This window comes from Xenopus tropicalis, chromosome 1 (assembly GCF_000004195.4).
Source record: "Xenopus tropicalis strain Nigerian chromosome 1, UCB_Xtro_10.0, whole genome shotgun sequence".
In the NCBI taxonomy this organism is placed as follows: domain Eukaryota; kingdom Metazoa; phylum Chordata; class Amphibia; order Anura; family Pipidae; genus Xenopus; species Xenopus tropicalis.
The window spans coordinates 165,448,117-165,462,883 of NC_030677.2; the positions used below are offsets into that span (position 1 = coordinate 165,448,117).

General features: G+C 36.7%; 1 protein-coding gene across 6 annotated transcripts in view; it reads right to left on the reverse strand.

The window, feature by feature from the left end:
- taok3 (TAO kinase 3) overlaps positions 1 to 14,767 on the reverse strand; it is a 120,320-nt gene that overhangs the window by 72,467 nt on the left and 33,086 nt on the right. For all 6 annotated transcript variants that reach the window (XM_031895450.1, XM_031895445.1, XM_031895427.1 and 3 more), the window contains 8 exons: positions 14,021 to 14,226; positions 13,429 to 13,500; positions 13,240 to 13,341; positions 10,289 to 10,334; positions 8,175 to 8,271; positions 2,923 to 3,036; positions 1,922 to 2,013; positions 1,210 to 1,303 (listed from right to left, as the gene is read on the reverse strand). In XM_031895450.1, the coding sequence (XP_031751310.1) occupies positions 1,210 to 1,303; positions 1,922 to 2,013; positions 2,923 to 3,036; positions 8,175 to 8,271; positions 10,289 to 10,334; positions 13,240 to 13,341; positions 13,429 to 13,500; positions 14,021 to 14,167 (764 nt within the window). In that variant the 5' untranslated portion in view covers positions 14,168 to 14,226. The remainder of the gene's footprint in view (positions 1 to 1,209; positions 1,304 to 1,921; positions 2,014 to 2,922; positions 3,037 to 8,174; positions 8,272 to 10,288; positions 10,335 to 13,239; positions 13,342 to 13,428; positions 13,501 to 14,020; positions 14,227 to 14,767) is intronic.

The window sequence follows — 14,767 nt, forward strand, 5'->3', positions numbered from 1 at the left end:
TTCCGTTCACTGTCAGTACTAAGTTTCTCTTCATATGATTAATTTAGTGTATTCATGTGGCAGTCAGCACACCTTTGGTTTTCTAACGCAAACAGTATCTAATTGCTTGAGTATTTTCCATATAATTGTATTAGGGGCAATTTGCACTACATGATGTGTATATTCAGTACAGGTATGGGATCCCTTATCTGGAAACCAGATATCAGAAAGTTCTGAATTACGGAAAGCCTGTCTCCCATAGACTCCATTTTAATCAAATAATTCAGATTTTTAAAACCGATTTCCTTTTCCTCTGTAGTAATCAAACAGTACCTTGTAATTGATCCCAGCTAAGAAATAAATAATCCTTACTGGATGCAAAACAATCCTATTGTGTCTAATTAATGTTTTATTGATTTTTTAGTAGACTTAAGGTATGGAGATCCAAATTACAGAAAGCCCCCTTTTCCGGAACACCCTTGGTCCCGAGCATTCTGGATAACGGTTCCTATACCTGTATACACTACCTGTATTCAGATTCTTTCCTCTCCTTTTAATGAATACAAATTCAACAAAGAAACATATTCTCTGTTTTAACATTGAAACTTATAACTTAAGTTATATTTTAATATGACATTCTTTTATGTTAAAGAAAAATCGGGAAATATAAGGAAAACAAAATATGCTGTTCCCATAAGTATTAAATCCCTTTAACACTTTAATTATGGAAAGTCACAGTTTGCAGCCATTGAAACTGTTTGTTGCGTAAGTTTGCACCAGTTTTGCACCCTGTAAGTCATTTTGGCAGATTTTTTTCAGGCAGATTAGCTCCTGATCGTTCTAGTTAGTCGGCTATTGCTGTTATTTTCTAACATAAAATAAGGTAATGTTTTGAAAACAAATTATTTTTATTTCAAAGAAATTAAATGTAAAGCACAATATTTTGTCTAAATACTTTTCCAAGGTGCTGTATATGCTTGTAAAACAAGTGTTGGGGTCCCTAAATTTGCTGTGGGCCCTAGTTAAGGTTATGCCATTGCATGGGATGATTTCCATTAGATATTCTGTGATGTACTGCTTTTCATGTCTGAATTTCTTACTCATAAATGAATATCTCTCTATAAATATTTTATATGTCACTTGTTTTAGGACTCTTACTTTGCCAGATCATGAATGAAAACAATAACCACTGTAACAATGTCCATATAAAGAAAATTACTTTGAACTTACCATTCATTAGACTGTAGTGTTGGGGACTCATTCTGGGCTATATGGTATAAGGCACTCATTGCATTCATATTAAATAATGGAGGTTTCCTTTCAGCTGTGAAAAAGAAACAAGGAAGTCAGTTAAGGCAGAATGAATTAAAGTAAGAAAGAAAGAAAGAGGAGGGACTGGAAAATGTCCACAACATGCAGACCCAGTAAGGCATTGCTGTTAAAATGAAGAGCTCTTTAATGTTGTCATACTACATAATCCAATTATTTTAATCTCTTAGGTCATTCTAGGGAAACCATTCCATGAAAGCTGGCATTATCTGAGATAACACATAAAGCAAGGTTTTGATAAACAAGAGCAGGAATTTTTCCAACCACAAAAATGCTAGTTTATATGGAAAAAAAAGTTGCGTGTATCAATGTAGATTTGAAGGGTTTTACAAACAACATTAAAATTTTAGAAAATTAGTAAACACATTAAGCAAAAGGTAACAGACACAAGCAGGACAATAATTTAAACTATTTGTCTTCTAGAGTAAATTAGTCACAACCAACCAGATAGCTCCGAAAATTTCAAACTGGAGAGCTACTAACAAAAAATTTCATTTAAAAAAACAAAGAAACTGTTAATTGTCTCATACTAAAAGTTAATTTAAAGGTGAACTATCCCTTTATGTAGGTGCAAATATGAGAATGATAATTTTCAGTATATTTTATTACTTACCTAATTCAATACATGTGATACCAAGAGACCAAATATCTATTTTCCCTTCATACTGCCCCTCATCCATGGCTAAAATGACTTCTGGGGCCATCCTGTAATTGAAGCAAAGAATTGGTATTGCAATAATAGTGCCAGTTCAGTGTCAACATAAAAATGCAACATAAAACACAAGATTTCTGAGGTATAGAAACAGAAAATAATACAAGAAATACAATAAGAAAATACACCGTAGTCAACAAAGTACACTTACTGGAGAAGAAAACTTTTTAAAATTACATGGAAAAATATCAACACTACATAGTAAAGTATGCAGTAATCTGGTTCCCAAGCAAGCATTATAAATGGAAAAAAAAAAAAAAAAAAGGTCTTAAAATTCCTTAATGACTATATGTGACTGTACGGAATTCCCCCAACTCTTGTTTAGTTATGACTGGAAATGGGGAGACAATAGTGTACATGGTTGAGAAAGTCAAATGTGCATGGTCTCGCCTTTAAGCAGTTGGCAGTTTACTTTATACTGTACAACTAAAATATGGAGTATGTGGATAAAGATCCTCTGTTAAGCAAACAGTCTGTGCTTCAGTCAAACAGGGTGACTACAGCAAAATAATTTTTTACTGCATTAATAAATTTTAAAACAGACAAATAAACCTATTATGCCCCCTTCCCTTCCAATAAAACAGAGGGTCCGTGGGTCACCCATCACCAACATCAGCCGTGGGGCTAGTGTTTAGAAAATAAATAAATAGCTAGGGCAATACAAAGTCCACAGAATAATCCCATGTAAATCACTAGAAGCAACCCTGTATCAACAAATTTTTACATATATGGACATATTGAAGTTTAATGTTTGTAATCATGATATTTTCATACCATTCTTAGATACAGTTGGATTTTGTTCCTCAAAAAGACCCAAAAGTAGCAGTTTAAGGAAGGAAAACAGAAGCAAGATGCAAGGCAGGGGTAAGTGAAAAACAGTTTTCAAGATAACAGTGATTTACCAGTAAGGAGTTCCTACAAAAGAGTTGGCAGGAGATGATTTGGATGCAGATCCAAAATCTGCTAACTTTACTTGACCTGGCTCAGTAAGCAGAATATTCCCAGCTTTTATGTCCCTGTAGAAACAGAAATATAATTCAAATTAAAAATTTCTGCAATGCAGAAGGCATATTTGTTTGCAAAATATTTTTTTTTATCTTGCTAATGGAGGCATGTGGGTGAATCCTGTTGCCCGAATCCGGTGCTTCTCACCACCTAATAAATACAGCCCTTAATAATACAAAAACTGAATTTGCATGTCCTGTTTAGTTTTTTCAAGAACACTTTTTGTATTAAGAGATATAGGTTTTGTAGTGTTTCAATTCAGGCTGCAGTGGTACAAGCTCCTGAACCCAAGACTGGTGCTACATTTAATTAATTTAAATACCTATATGTGCTATTTTGCCCTTAACAGTGGCAGAAAACTTACGACATCAGTGAGGATTATGCCACGCTCTTAGATTTATGTCAAACACCCTTTGGCTTTTTGCAATGGGATTATAATAAAGTGAGGTAAACAATCATGGCTGCTTCCAGAAAATTTACAGTTACTACAGCTGAGCAACTTGCATTTATTTGTGGGGTGTATTTTGCAATACCTTAGATCAGGGCTGTCCAACTAGAAGCCCCAGGGCCGGATGCTTCCCAAGCATTTTTATGGCCCAAAGTTTATATAGACTACCCTTTATGATATGATCATTTTAATTTAATTTGGCCTTTGAACATGCTTTATGTCGAAATAATCAGCCTACTTGTAATAAATTGGATCTCGCTGCCTTAGATTATACAGCAGGACTCCTGTTGTATTTATAAAAAGCTTTTGTCTATGCAATGGGTTGCTTAGGCAATACTTTCATAGAAGTATGAAGGTATAAAGCAAATAGAAAAATAACTATGCTTTTAATTCATATTAGATCTGTTAAGCATATTCACTGGGTAAAAAATATATATATATCTATTGTAAGCGAGATCAGACATACAGACAGTCCTTTAGGTGAATACAGTCCATTTTATTGTGTACAGTGACTGACTCTGGAATCCAGCAGAAGCATAAGTAAAACAAAAGTAAACAAAACCCTTGCCATACTGGGCTCTAACTAATACACAGGGTGCTTCCCTCTCTATTACCGGTCCCCTACTGAGATTGCCGGCTAAACCAAAAACACAACTCCCCAGAGTCACAGTACCTTTTGAGAGTCCTTCTCTTTGGGAGAAAATGCTCCAAGCTGCTTTAGGCAGGCACATACCCTCACACAGCAAATTCAATCCACAGTCTCAGCTCCAGCCCCTCACTCTCTGACTGCAGGCCTATCTAGCCTGCTGATTATTCCCCAGGTGTGATTCCTTTGGGGAATTAACCCACTCAGCACCACTATACATGAGGGAGTAGGAGATGAACCTAGGGGAAATATATCTCCCTTCCACCTGTTTACCTGTTACCAGTTCACACTATATATATATATCTATCTCCAATCTCTATCTATCTATATCTACACACACACACAGGGGTATGGGACTAGTTATCCAGAATGCTCGGGACCTGGGTTTTTTCCAGTTAGGGCTCTGGTACACGGGGAGATTAGTCGCCCGCGGCAAAACTCCCTGCTCGCGGGCGACTAATCTCCCCGAGTTGCCTTCCCTCTGCCATCCCACCGGCGAACATGTAAGTCGCCGGCGGGATGGCAGACGCGGCGGGGCGATTTCGGGAAATCGCCGAAAAAGCCTCGCGAGTCTTTTTCGGCGATTTGCGCGAAATCGCGCCGCCGCGTCTGCCATCCCGCCGGCGACTTACATGTTCGCCGGTGGGATGGCAGAGGGAAGGCAACTCGGGGAGATTAGTCGCCCGCGAGCAGGGAGTTTTGCCGCGGGCGACTAATCTCCCCGTGTACCAGAGCCCTTAAGGGGTCTTTCCGTAATTCAGATCTCCTACCTTAAGTCTGCTAATAAAATTATTTGAACAGTAATTAAACCCAATAGGATTGTTTAGGCTACAATAAGGATTAATTATATCTTAGTTGGGATCAAGTACAAGGTACTGTCTTATTGTTACAGAGAAATGTGAATGATTTAATTAAAATGGAGTCTATGGGAGATGTCCTTTCGGTTATTAGGAACTTTTTTGATAATGGGTTTCCGGGATAAGGGGTCCGATACCTGTATCGAGATTTCAGCTCAAAAGTTATAGGTAGTCTATAAAAACCATCAATGACCACACAGTAATTGACACTAAGGGGCTGATTTACTAACCCACGAATCCGACCCGAATTGGAAAAGTTCCGACTTGAAAACGAACATTTTGCGACTTTTTCGTATTTTTTGCGATTTTTTCGGCGTCTTTACGAATTTTTCGTTACCAATACGATTTTTGAGTAAAAACGCGAGTTTTTCGTAGCCATTACGAAAGTTGCGTAAAATCTGGCGATTTTTCGTAGCGTTAAAACTTGCGCAAAAAGTTGCGCTTTTTTCGTAGCGTTAAAACTTACGCGAAACTTCGCACCTTTTAAGTTTTAACGCTACGAAAAAGGCGCAACTTTTCGCGTAAGTTTTAACGCTACGGAAAAATCGGGCGATTTTACGCAACTTTCGTAATGGCTACGAAAAACTCGCGTTTTTACGCAAAAATCGTATCGGTAACGAAAAATTCGTAAAGACGCCGAAAAAATCGCAAAAAATACGAAAAAAATCGCAAAATACCGATCATTACGAAAAAAACGCAATCGGACTCATTTCGACCCGTTCGTGGGTTAGTAAATGTGCCCCTAAGCATCAGGGAGGATGTCTGTGTTTCAGTACATTTTTGTGGTTTATTAACTGCAGATTCTGAGCAATGCTTTCCTGGAACAAAAAGACTTTTTAATCAAATTATTATCCATAGGCATATACTTGGGCATCTGTTAAAACATGTGGCATGACCAACAAGAAAGGTACAAAAGATATTTTACATCAAGCATCCTCTAGCTAATTTTCTAGTTCCACTAGAGGGGGTTGTAGTCTACAGTTTCAGCATTAGTGCATAGCCAGGAAAAAAACCCAAGCTGCTTTTTAATATATATTTTAATTTTAAGTAATCAATACAAAGGTATGCACATATTCTAAAAAATTGACATTAGACAAATGTATAAAATATACAAGAAAAGATTAACTGACTTTGGCAACACATCATCCTGCTTAGTCCCATGCACAAAAAAAAAAAGAAATCAATAAACTTTGTGCTGCAGCGGTTTAATGAATAACAAAAAAACAAGGTAGTAGTAAGGAATGGTTACTCCATAAGAAGTTATAGGGAATTATTACACTGTTGACTTGCACTTAAAGGGGACATAAACCTTTATTATCCACAGCAGGTATGTATGTAGGTCAAACATAGTTACGTACACATTGTAACAGATTAATTTTTTTAGTTGTTCATATCTAAAAAATAATAGTTTTGTTTTATTTGTTAACAGAAGTATGAAATGAGAAGAGGAAGTCAAACAGGTTTCTCAGTGGTGGGCCCTCTTATAGTAACTGGGCCACTGGCCCAGGATGACTTTGTAAAAAATTATTTTATATTTAATTTTGAAATTTCACATGGCGCTAGCCATATTCTTAATTTCCCAGGGTGCCACAGCCATGTGACTTGTGCTGTGATAAACTTTAGTTACACTTAACTGCTGAGCTGCAAGTTAGAGTGATATCACCCCCCTCCCAGCAGGTGATTGGCAGAACAATGGGAAGGTAGCAAGATAGCAACTCCCTGGAGATATAAGAATAGTAAGAAATCCAAGTCTGGCTTGGGACTCCTCCTCCAGTTACATGGGAATAGGAGAAACAATAGGTTACCTGAAAGCAGTTCTAATGTGTAGTGCTGGCTCCCTCTGAAAGCTCAGACTCAGGCACAATGCACTGAGATGGCGCCTACACACCAATATTACAACTAAAAAAAATACATTTGTTGGTTCAAGAATAACATTTTAAATGGTAAAGTGAATTATTTGCTGTGTAAACAGTGTAATTTAGAAATAAAAAGCATACCATAAAAATCATGACAGTATCCCTATAAGGGTAATGGAACATGGTAACAGGCAGGCGAAAAAGGCTTAGTTTTACCTCACTGTAAACTTAAATGGTTTTAACTTTGACACTGACGATGTGGCTCAGGGTGAAAATAAGAGCTCAACCTTCCCTAAAATCCCTAAAAATTACTATACAAGTGAACAGAAAGTATGGAAATTTCCCTCTGGCAAATTATATATTTTACCTTTTGAGGAGTATGATGGAAGACAGGCTCCTATTTATTATAATAATAAATTATGACTAGTTAAGGAAAGTTTCCATAGTTAAGGATAGTTTGAACCCATATCCTAGCCAGGTTTATGCAAGTCTTTTAGTTAAAACTTGGAAAGGTTCCGGCTCGCTTAATCTTGAGCAGGCCCACAAAACACACAAAAAGCCTGCACCAGGAGCACTATAACTGGGCATAGTGCAATCTGGCCACTTGTATTTAGCCTCCACAAGTAAATCATTAAAATAAATGATACATTATCTGGATAAAAACACCACGATTAATGGATCATTTTTCAGTTTCTGAAGGATATATTTAAATAAGAAGACTAAAGTCAATTGCACGTGTTATAATTCTCCACCGCAGCATTTCTGCTGCCTGAAATGTTTCACAAACTGTCTCTGTAGTTCCCATTCTCCCGAAGCAGTCTGTACCTTTGCAAGGAACCTGTCATCCAAAATGCTCGGGACCTTGGGTTTTTCTGGATAAGGGGTCTTTAAATAATTTGGATCTCCATAAAGTACTAAAAAAATAAATTTTAACAATAAAAGCAATAGAATTGCTTTGCCAAAAATACATTAGTGTGGCATTAGCCTAAAGGGCTGATTTATCAAACATCTAATAAGGGAATACTGAAAAGATTCAATATCTTCCCATTTATTAAAACTTTCCTGACAGTTAAACATTTTCCTGACAGTTTGATAAATGTGCCCCTTTGTTATAAATTTTTCTAACGCGATACCTGTGTCAGTTCATCAGAATGCTTTGCTATTGCCATTCTCATCTACTGAGCAACAAGCACTTTTAAATCAACTCATTTCAGCTTGGAAAATTAGTTGTTTATTCCAAGTGTTTGAAATGTTTTAGATGAAGTCAACCAATGATAAACCAGTCATATATTACAAAAACAGAAAAAAATGGTAAATTCTATGTGAAATTACAGATGTTTACCTGTGAATCATGTTGTGAGAATGTAGGTAAGCCAGCCCCTGTAAGGCACCATGGGTAATGGCAGCTATTTCCACTTCTTGAAGTGGTTTTTTATGAACTACAACGAGACAGAAAACAAGTAATAAGACTTTTGTATTTTTTATGTAATGCAAAATATAAGAAAAAAAATAAAAGGAAAAGTATAAAAGCAGATACCACAGACAAGTCCTGAAAATAAAAATAAAATGAAAACAGCAGTGACCTCTGTAATAAAATTGTGCTAAAATCTTTCTTCCATGATGAATTCGGTGTAGATTTGTGTAGACAAAGAGGCATGATTATAAAGCCAATGCACTACAAAAACCCTAAATGATGGGGCCTATGTTAAAAATGGCCTATAAGTATATAGTTTAAAAAAAAAAACATTTGGCAGTTCAATTTTACAAATGCTAAAGAGCTGCATTGTGAACTAAAGATCAAAACCTGTAATTTGTGGGCCAAAATAGCATGTACCAAACAGCCGTTTGATAAATATTCTAAAATAATAATAAAAAAAAAAAAACAACAAAATACAAATACAAGAGTATTGCTGAAATGATACCTATATTGGCTAACAATAAAAATACATTGCAAGCTTTCAGAGCTCTAAGGCCCCTTCATCAGGCAAAATATAAATGAGAACTGAAATGGCACAACATTTATACTGATAGATCAGAGAGAAGTGTTTACAAGCAATAAATTAGGAAGTTACAGATAGATAGAGATAACTTGTGAAGATGGTGAAAGTAATTAAGGTTTATTAGGGTGGGTTGTAAATAGTCCAGGGGTCTGGACTCAGTCAGATCAGATAGTGTGACATAAAACCTGACCCCAAATTAAGGCCCTGTCTTAATGTGTTAAATAACTCCATACATTTGAATTCATAGATCAGATATAGATAAAAATTCTAGATTTCCTTTGGTTTAAAGTTGCCAACAGAGTCAGACTGTTTGCATAAGTTAAAAAAAAATAAAAATCTCCCAACGGGCCTAAATCTAGGAATTTTTTTTTATCATTTACTTATTACCACAATATGTTATTACAAAACCTATACTTAGCACTTACTACATCCATTAGGTGTGGCTGTGGGCCCTGGATATCAAGTTCAGTTTGCCACCGTTTGCTGTCTAGTCCATCCATATCATTAACTTTTAAGACAAACTGTTTTAAATCCCTTTGTAGCTAATATTTGGAAATGTATTATGAGATTTAGAAATATAAACGCAAACCATAAGTATTTACATACCTCCCAACATTTGGGAAATGAAATGAGGGAGAAAAAGAAATGGGTCGTACAGCGCACCCCCTAAATATCACTCCCATTTTACAAAATTTGTCAGGATATTTCAAGTTTGAACACATTTTGGGGGGTTTTGGGGTCTTGTTTTATGTGTTATTACAGTTTTGCTAAAAAAGCTGAAATTGCCATTTAAACTGCATATCTCAGTTCAACCCCAAGAGACCTGTTAACTTATTAGTTACAATTGTATCTAAGTGCAGGTGTAGCTTGTTAACTTTCTGGGCTCTTACTTAATGAAGTCTGAGAAACAATGTATCTAAGTGCAAGTGTAGGTTAAGATTTCTGGGCTCTGTCAAAATCTACTTTTTAATTAATTTGTATCTTATTTAGTGTTCAGTACAGGAGATCAAAAGGTAAAGTAATGACTTTTCAATAAGAATCCGGGACTGTGTGTTGAGCTGTTAAGGGACTGTCCCGCGAAAAATTGGGATGTATTTATGTTTTGCAGGGTCAGACTGGCATACCAGAGTCCCAAAGGATCTCACAATGGGCCGTGGCACTTGTGGGTGACATAGTATTTGGCACTATCTATATCTATCTATTTTCTGTGAGCGTCTGCCCAAGATGTCAGATTCTTCACCGAGCCCTAAATGTGGCCATACACATAGTGATTTTCGATCTTTAGTGTGACCAATGGTTTGTACAATATCATCAGTGAGTGTATGGCCAGCTTAAAAGACCCAAATCCGACATGGTGTGTGCATGTGTGTTTTAAGGATGCTAGAATTTAATTAACTTATCTGCTTTCACATACTGTGCAAACAAGGCAAAACATAGAAAAGGCAAATGAGCTTACCTTCAAGCAAATCTGAAGCAGAACCCAAACAGTATTCCATTACCAGCTGTAAGAAAAAAAGGAAAATAACTGAAAACTGAAATAACAGCATGCAAATGGCAGATAGTTAATTACACACACACACACACACACGTCTTTTTAACATGGAGGCTATGGGGAATATTTTAATGTTATTTTTCTACTAGGAAAGAAAGGGTCTCCTAGAACCTAGGACAGCAGAGGTTATAAAACGAGTGTATCAGAGCCATACATACAGTGGAGGAAATAATTATTTGACCCCTCACTGATTTTGTAAGTTTGTCCAATGACAAAGAAATGAAAAGTCTCAGAACAGTATCATTTCAATGGTAGGTTTATTTTAACAGTGGCAGATAGCACATCAAAAGGAAAATCGAAAAAATAACTTTAAATAAAAGATAGCAACTGATTTGCATTTCATTGAATGAAATAAGTTTTTGAACCCTCTAACAAAAAAAGACTTAATACTTAGTGGAAAAACCCTTGTTTGCAAGCACAGAGGTCAAACGTTTCTTGTAATTGATGACCAAGTTTGCGCACATTTTAGGAGGAATGTTGGTCCCACTCCTCTTTGCAGATCATCTCTAAATCCCTAAGGTTTCGAGGCTGTCTCTGTGCAACTCTGAGCTTGAGCTCCCTCCATAGGTTTTCTATTGGATTAAGGTCCGGAGACTGACTAGGCCACTCCATGACCTTAATGTGCTTCTTCTTGAGCTACTCCTTTGTTGCCTTTGCTGTATGTTTTGGGTCATTGTCGTGCTGGAACACCCATCCACGACCCATTTTCAGTTTCCTGGCAGAGGGAAGGAGGTTGTCGTTCAGGATTTCACGATACATGGCTCCGTCCATTTTCCCGTTAATGCAAATAAGTTGTCCTGTGCCCTTAGCAGAAAAACACCCCCAAAGCAAAATGTTTCCACCCCCATGCTTGACGGTGGGGACGGTGTTTTGGGGGTCATAGGCAGCATTTTTCTTCCTCCAAACACAGCGAGTTGAGTTAATGCCAAAGAGCTCTATTTTGGTCTCATCAGACCACAGCACCTTCTCCCAGTCACTCACAGACTCATTCAGGTGTTCATTGGCAAACTTCAGACGGGCCTGCACATGTGCCTTCTTGAGCAGGGGGACCTTGCGAGCCCTGCAGGATTTTAATCCATTGCGGTGTAATGTGTTTCCAATGGTTTTCTTGGTGACTGTGGTCCCTGCTAATTTGAGGTCATTAACTAACTCCTCCCGTGTAGTTCTAGGATGCTTTTTCACCTTTCTCAGAATCATTGACACCCCACGAGGCGAGATCTTGCGTGGAGCCCCAGAGCGAGGTCGATTGATGGTCATTTTGTGCTCCTTCCATTTTCGAACAATCGCACCAACAGTTGTCACCTTCTCTCCCAGCTTCTTGCTAATGGTTTTGTAGCCCATTCCAGCCTTGTGCAGGTCTACAATTTTGTCTCTGACATCCTTGGACAGCTCTTTGGTCTTTCCCATGTTGGAGAGTTTGGAGTCTGCTTGATTGATTGATTCTGTGGACAGGTGTCTTTTATACAGGTGACTAGTTAAGACAGGTGTCCTTAATGAGGTTGACTAATTGAGTAGAAGTGTCTAACCACTCTGTGGGAGCCAGAACTCTTAATGGTTGGTAGGGGTTCAAAAACTTATTTCACTCAATGAAATGCAAATCAGTTGCTATCTTTTATTTAAAGTTATTTTTTCGATTTTCCTTTTGATGTGCTATCTGCCACTGTTAAAATAAACCTACCATTGAAATGATACTGTTCTGAGACTTTTCATTTCTTTGTCATTGGACAAAGATCAGTGAGGGGTCAAATAATTATTTCCTCCACTGTATGCAAATAACTGTTAATAATGTATACTGCAAGGTTGCTTAGAAATGCGTTTCCTTTTATTAGGCAAAAAGATTATATTCTGGGTTGACTTATCCTTTTAAGTGCAACAGTTGCTTGGCTGCAACCACAAAACATTCCTCAAAACATTTCATGTGAGCAATGTAATATAAAACGCACAATTTCCCATTAAATGTGTGATTAATACACCAAGTTTTTCTTTACTTTACTGCAGATTTCAGTCTGTGAAAACAGGGGTGTCAATCTATTACAGAATGGCTGCCATTGTGACCATTAGTGCTGATAATTCCTCATAATAATCAAAATAAATAGCAGGCAGACAAGTTTTATTATATTTTTTATTATAAATACAGACGTTATAAATACAGAAGTTGTGATCTTGCTGCACTTGGAATTGCTTAGAGCATGGATGAGTTCACCCAGTAGATCAGCTCTGCTAATCTAGTGGCTGAACCTTATCTTCTGCTACCAATCTCCTGTTGCTCACTGCACCCAGGCTTTTGAAAGATTATTTTGTCATGACATGTTTTATCTGTAGGCTCTGTGAAGGTAAACGTTTTAATCATCTTGGTAGGAGGACAGGTAGTAAAGTCCCTAGTAGTGACATTTTGTCGGCGACAATTGTCATAGGATGCACTGAGAAATAAAAATGATATAGTGATAAGACAACTGTAAGAGAGAAGAATTATTTTAAAAATACGGTCAGGAATAGCATTATTGCTCTGAATAGAAAGTTTGTCCCCTACTAATGTAAGAGAGCTTAAACACACACCTTCTGCTGTACAACAGAATATGCTGGTGCTTTACAAATTTGTGATAATAACAATAAGAGGCCATTCTGGAAAACTCTATATAGCTTTGTTTATTAGATTATTTTTTTTAAAAAATTATATGTATTTTTATTTTGGTAAATAGTCTGCTGACCTAACTGTATAACCTCTATGCATGTTTTCCTCTCTGCTTGAATGCTATAGGTGTTTTAATAAAACATGTTAAATGCATTTCTGCAGTCCCGCTCAACTACAGTAATCATTTTTATTTTCTATTTTATTTTACAGATGTTTAGCTTACCCATGCTGTGTGGTCTTTCAAGTAGCACCCTTTGTACTCAATGGTGTTGGGGTGTTGTAGTTGTTGCAGAAACTTTACCTCCTTGACTATGTCCTGCCATTTCTATTAAAGAAATAGAGTTATTACTATTATACATCACTCAGTAGTAGTGTCAATAAAAGAGATGTGATTGTAAATTAAATTTCTTACCTCATTCATTTGCTTCCCACTATAAGACATTTTTTTAATGGCAACAACTTCATTGGTTGTAGAGTTTGTCGCCTGTAATGTAAATGAAAAGTATATGAACGTTATGAACTAATAATTTTAGCACTAGAAAGTCTCTCTCAGATCATGCTGCTTCAATGGATAAGGGCATAATTTATACAAGCTTAAATAGACCTGTGAATTTTTATGTTATATAAATAATATTTCTATCCTACATTTAGATATTTTAAGATTTGGGCTTTTTTTCTACTTTGCTTTGCTTTCTTATCTTTTTCACTTTTCTACGTAGTTACTCTATCGAGGCCTCTCAACTCTACCGTTGTGTAAATAATCAATTGAAATGGGTCAGTCCTGCATTGAAAGCAGTGATGAATATCTATAAGTCTGAAGTACTTACATTTTGTCCAAAGCCCCACTATACATTACATCTTGTTTTAGGTGCATTTATTATTTAAAAACAATATAAATTTATAATCACAAATTCATGTGTTTGTGAAAATTACCTCTTTAAATCTAATAAAATGCTAATTTAAGCATTTAACAATAAAGAAAATGTTGCTACAAATATTCTTACAAAGTAAACAGCTCCAAAGCTGCCATGGCCAATTTCATGTAGATCCACAAATATTCTTTCTGGGTCTTCCTTGCAGAATAAGTCAGCAATATCTGGATCCTTGAGCAGTCCTCTGCGCATTTTGGATGATGCTGTAATGTCAGTCATCCTTAAAATCTCTGATTGGCCTCAAGCTACATGGAATGTGAATGTGTCTACAATGTCACCTATGATGTAAAAAAAAAAAAAAAATTATTCAATAACAAGGTACAGAAAAGATGCTATATACAGTACATAATTGGCTATCATTCCATAAACTCCACTGTGGTGCTCTAAGTTAGAACCATGGCATTCAAAAAAGCTTTCCCTGCTTGCACCCACTTTCCATCTCTCTAGCTCTAGGAACTGCCAAGGTAAGTGTTTACAATTTATCCCAATCCAAAGGCACAAGAATCTGCCTTATGTATTTTCCCCCATTAACATGAATAGGAACTAGTTTTGGTGGGGATGGGCATCTCTACTATGCTACCTGAGAGCACCACAGCAGTCAAAATGTCCTGTGTACCATCAGCATCTACAGGTTTCACTAAAAACTACTAAGGCTTGATTTCCTGTGCCTTGTTTAGTACTTTGGGCACAGTGCAGAATGAGTGGGATTGTTATAGAAAAACTACGGTCACTGATGCACTTCTAGCAGGAAAATGACAATAATGCTTTTAAAATTTAATTCAGTGGATCTTATGAACAATACACACTGGGCAATTTTGA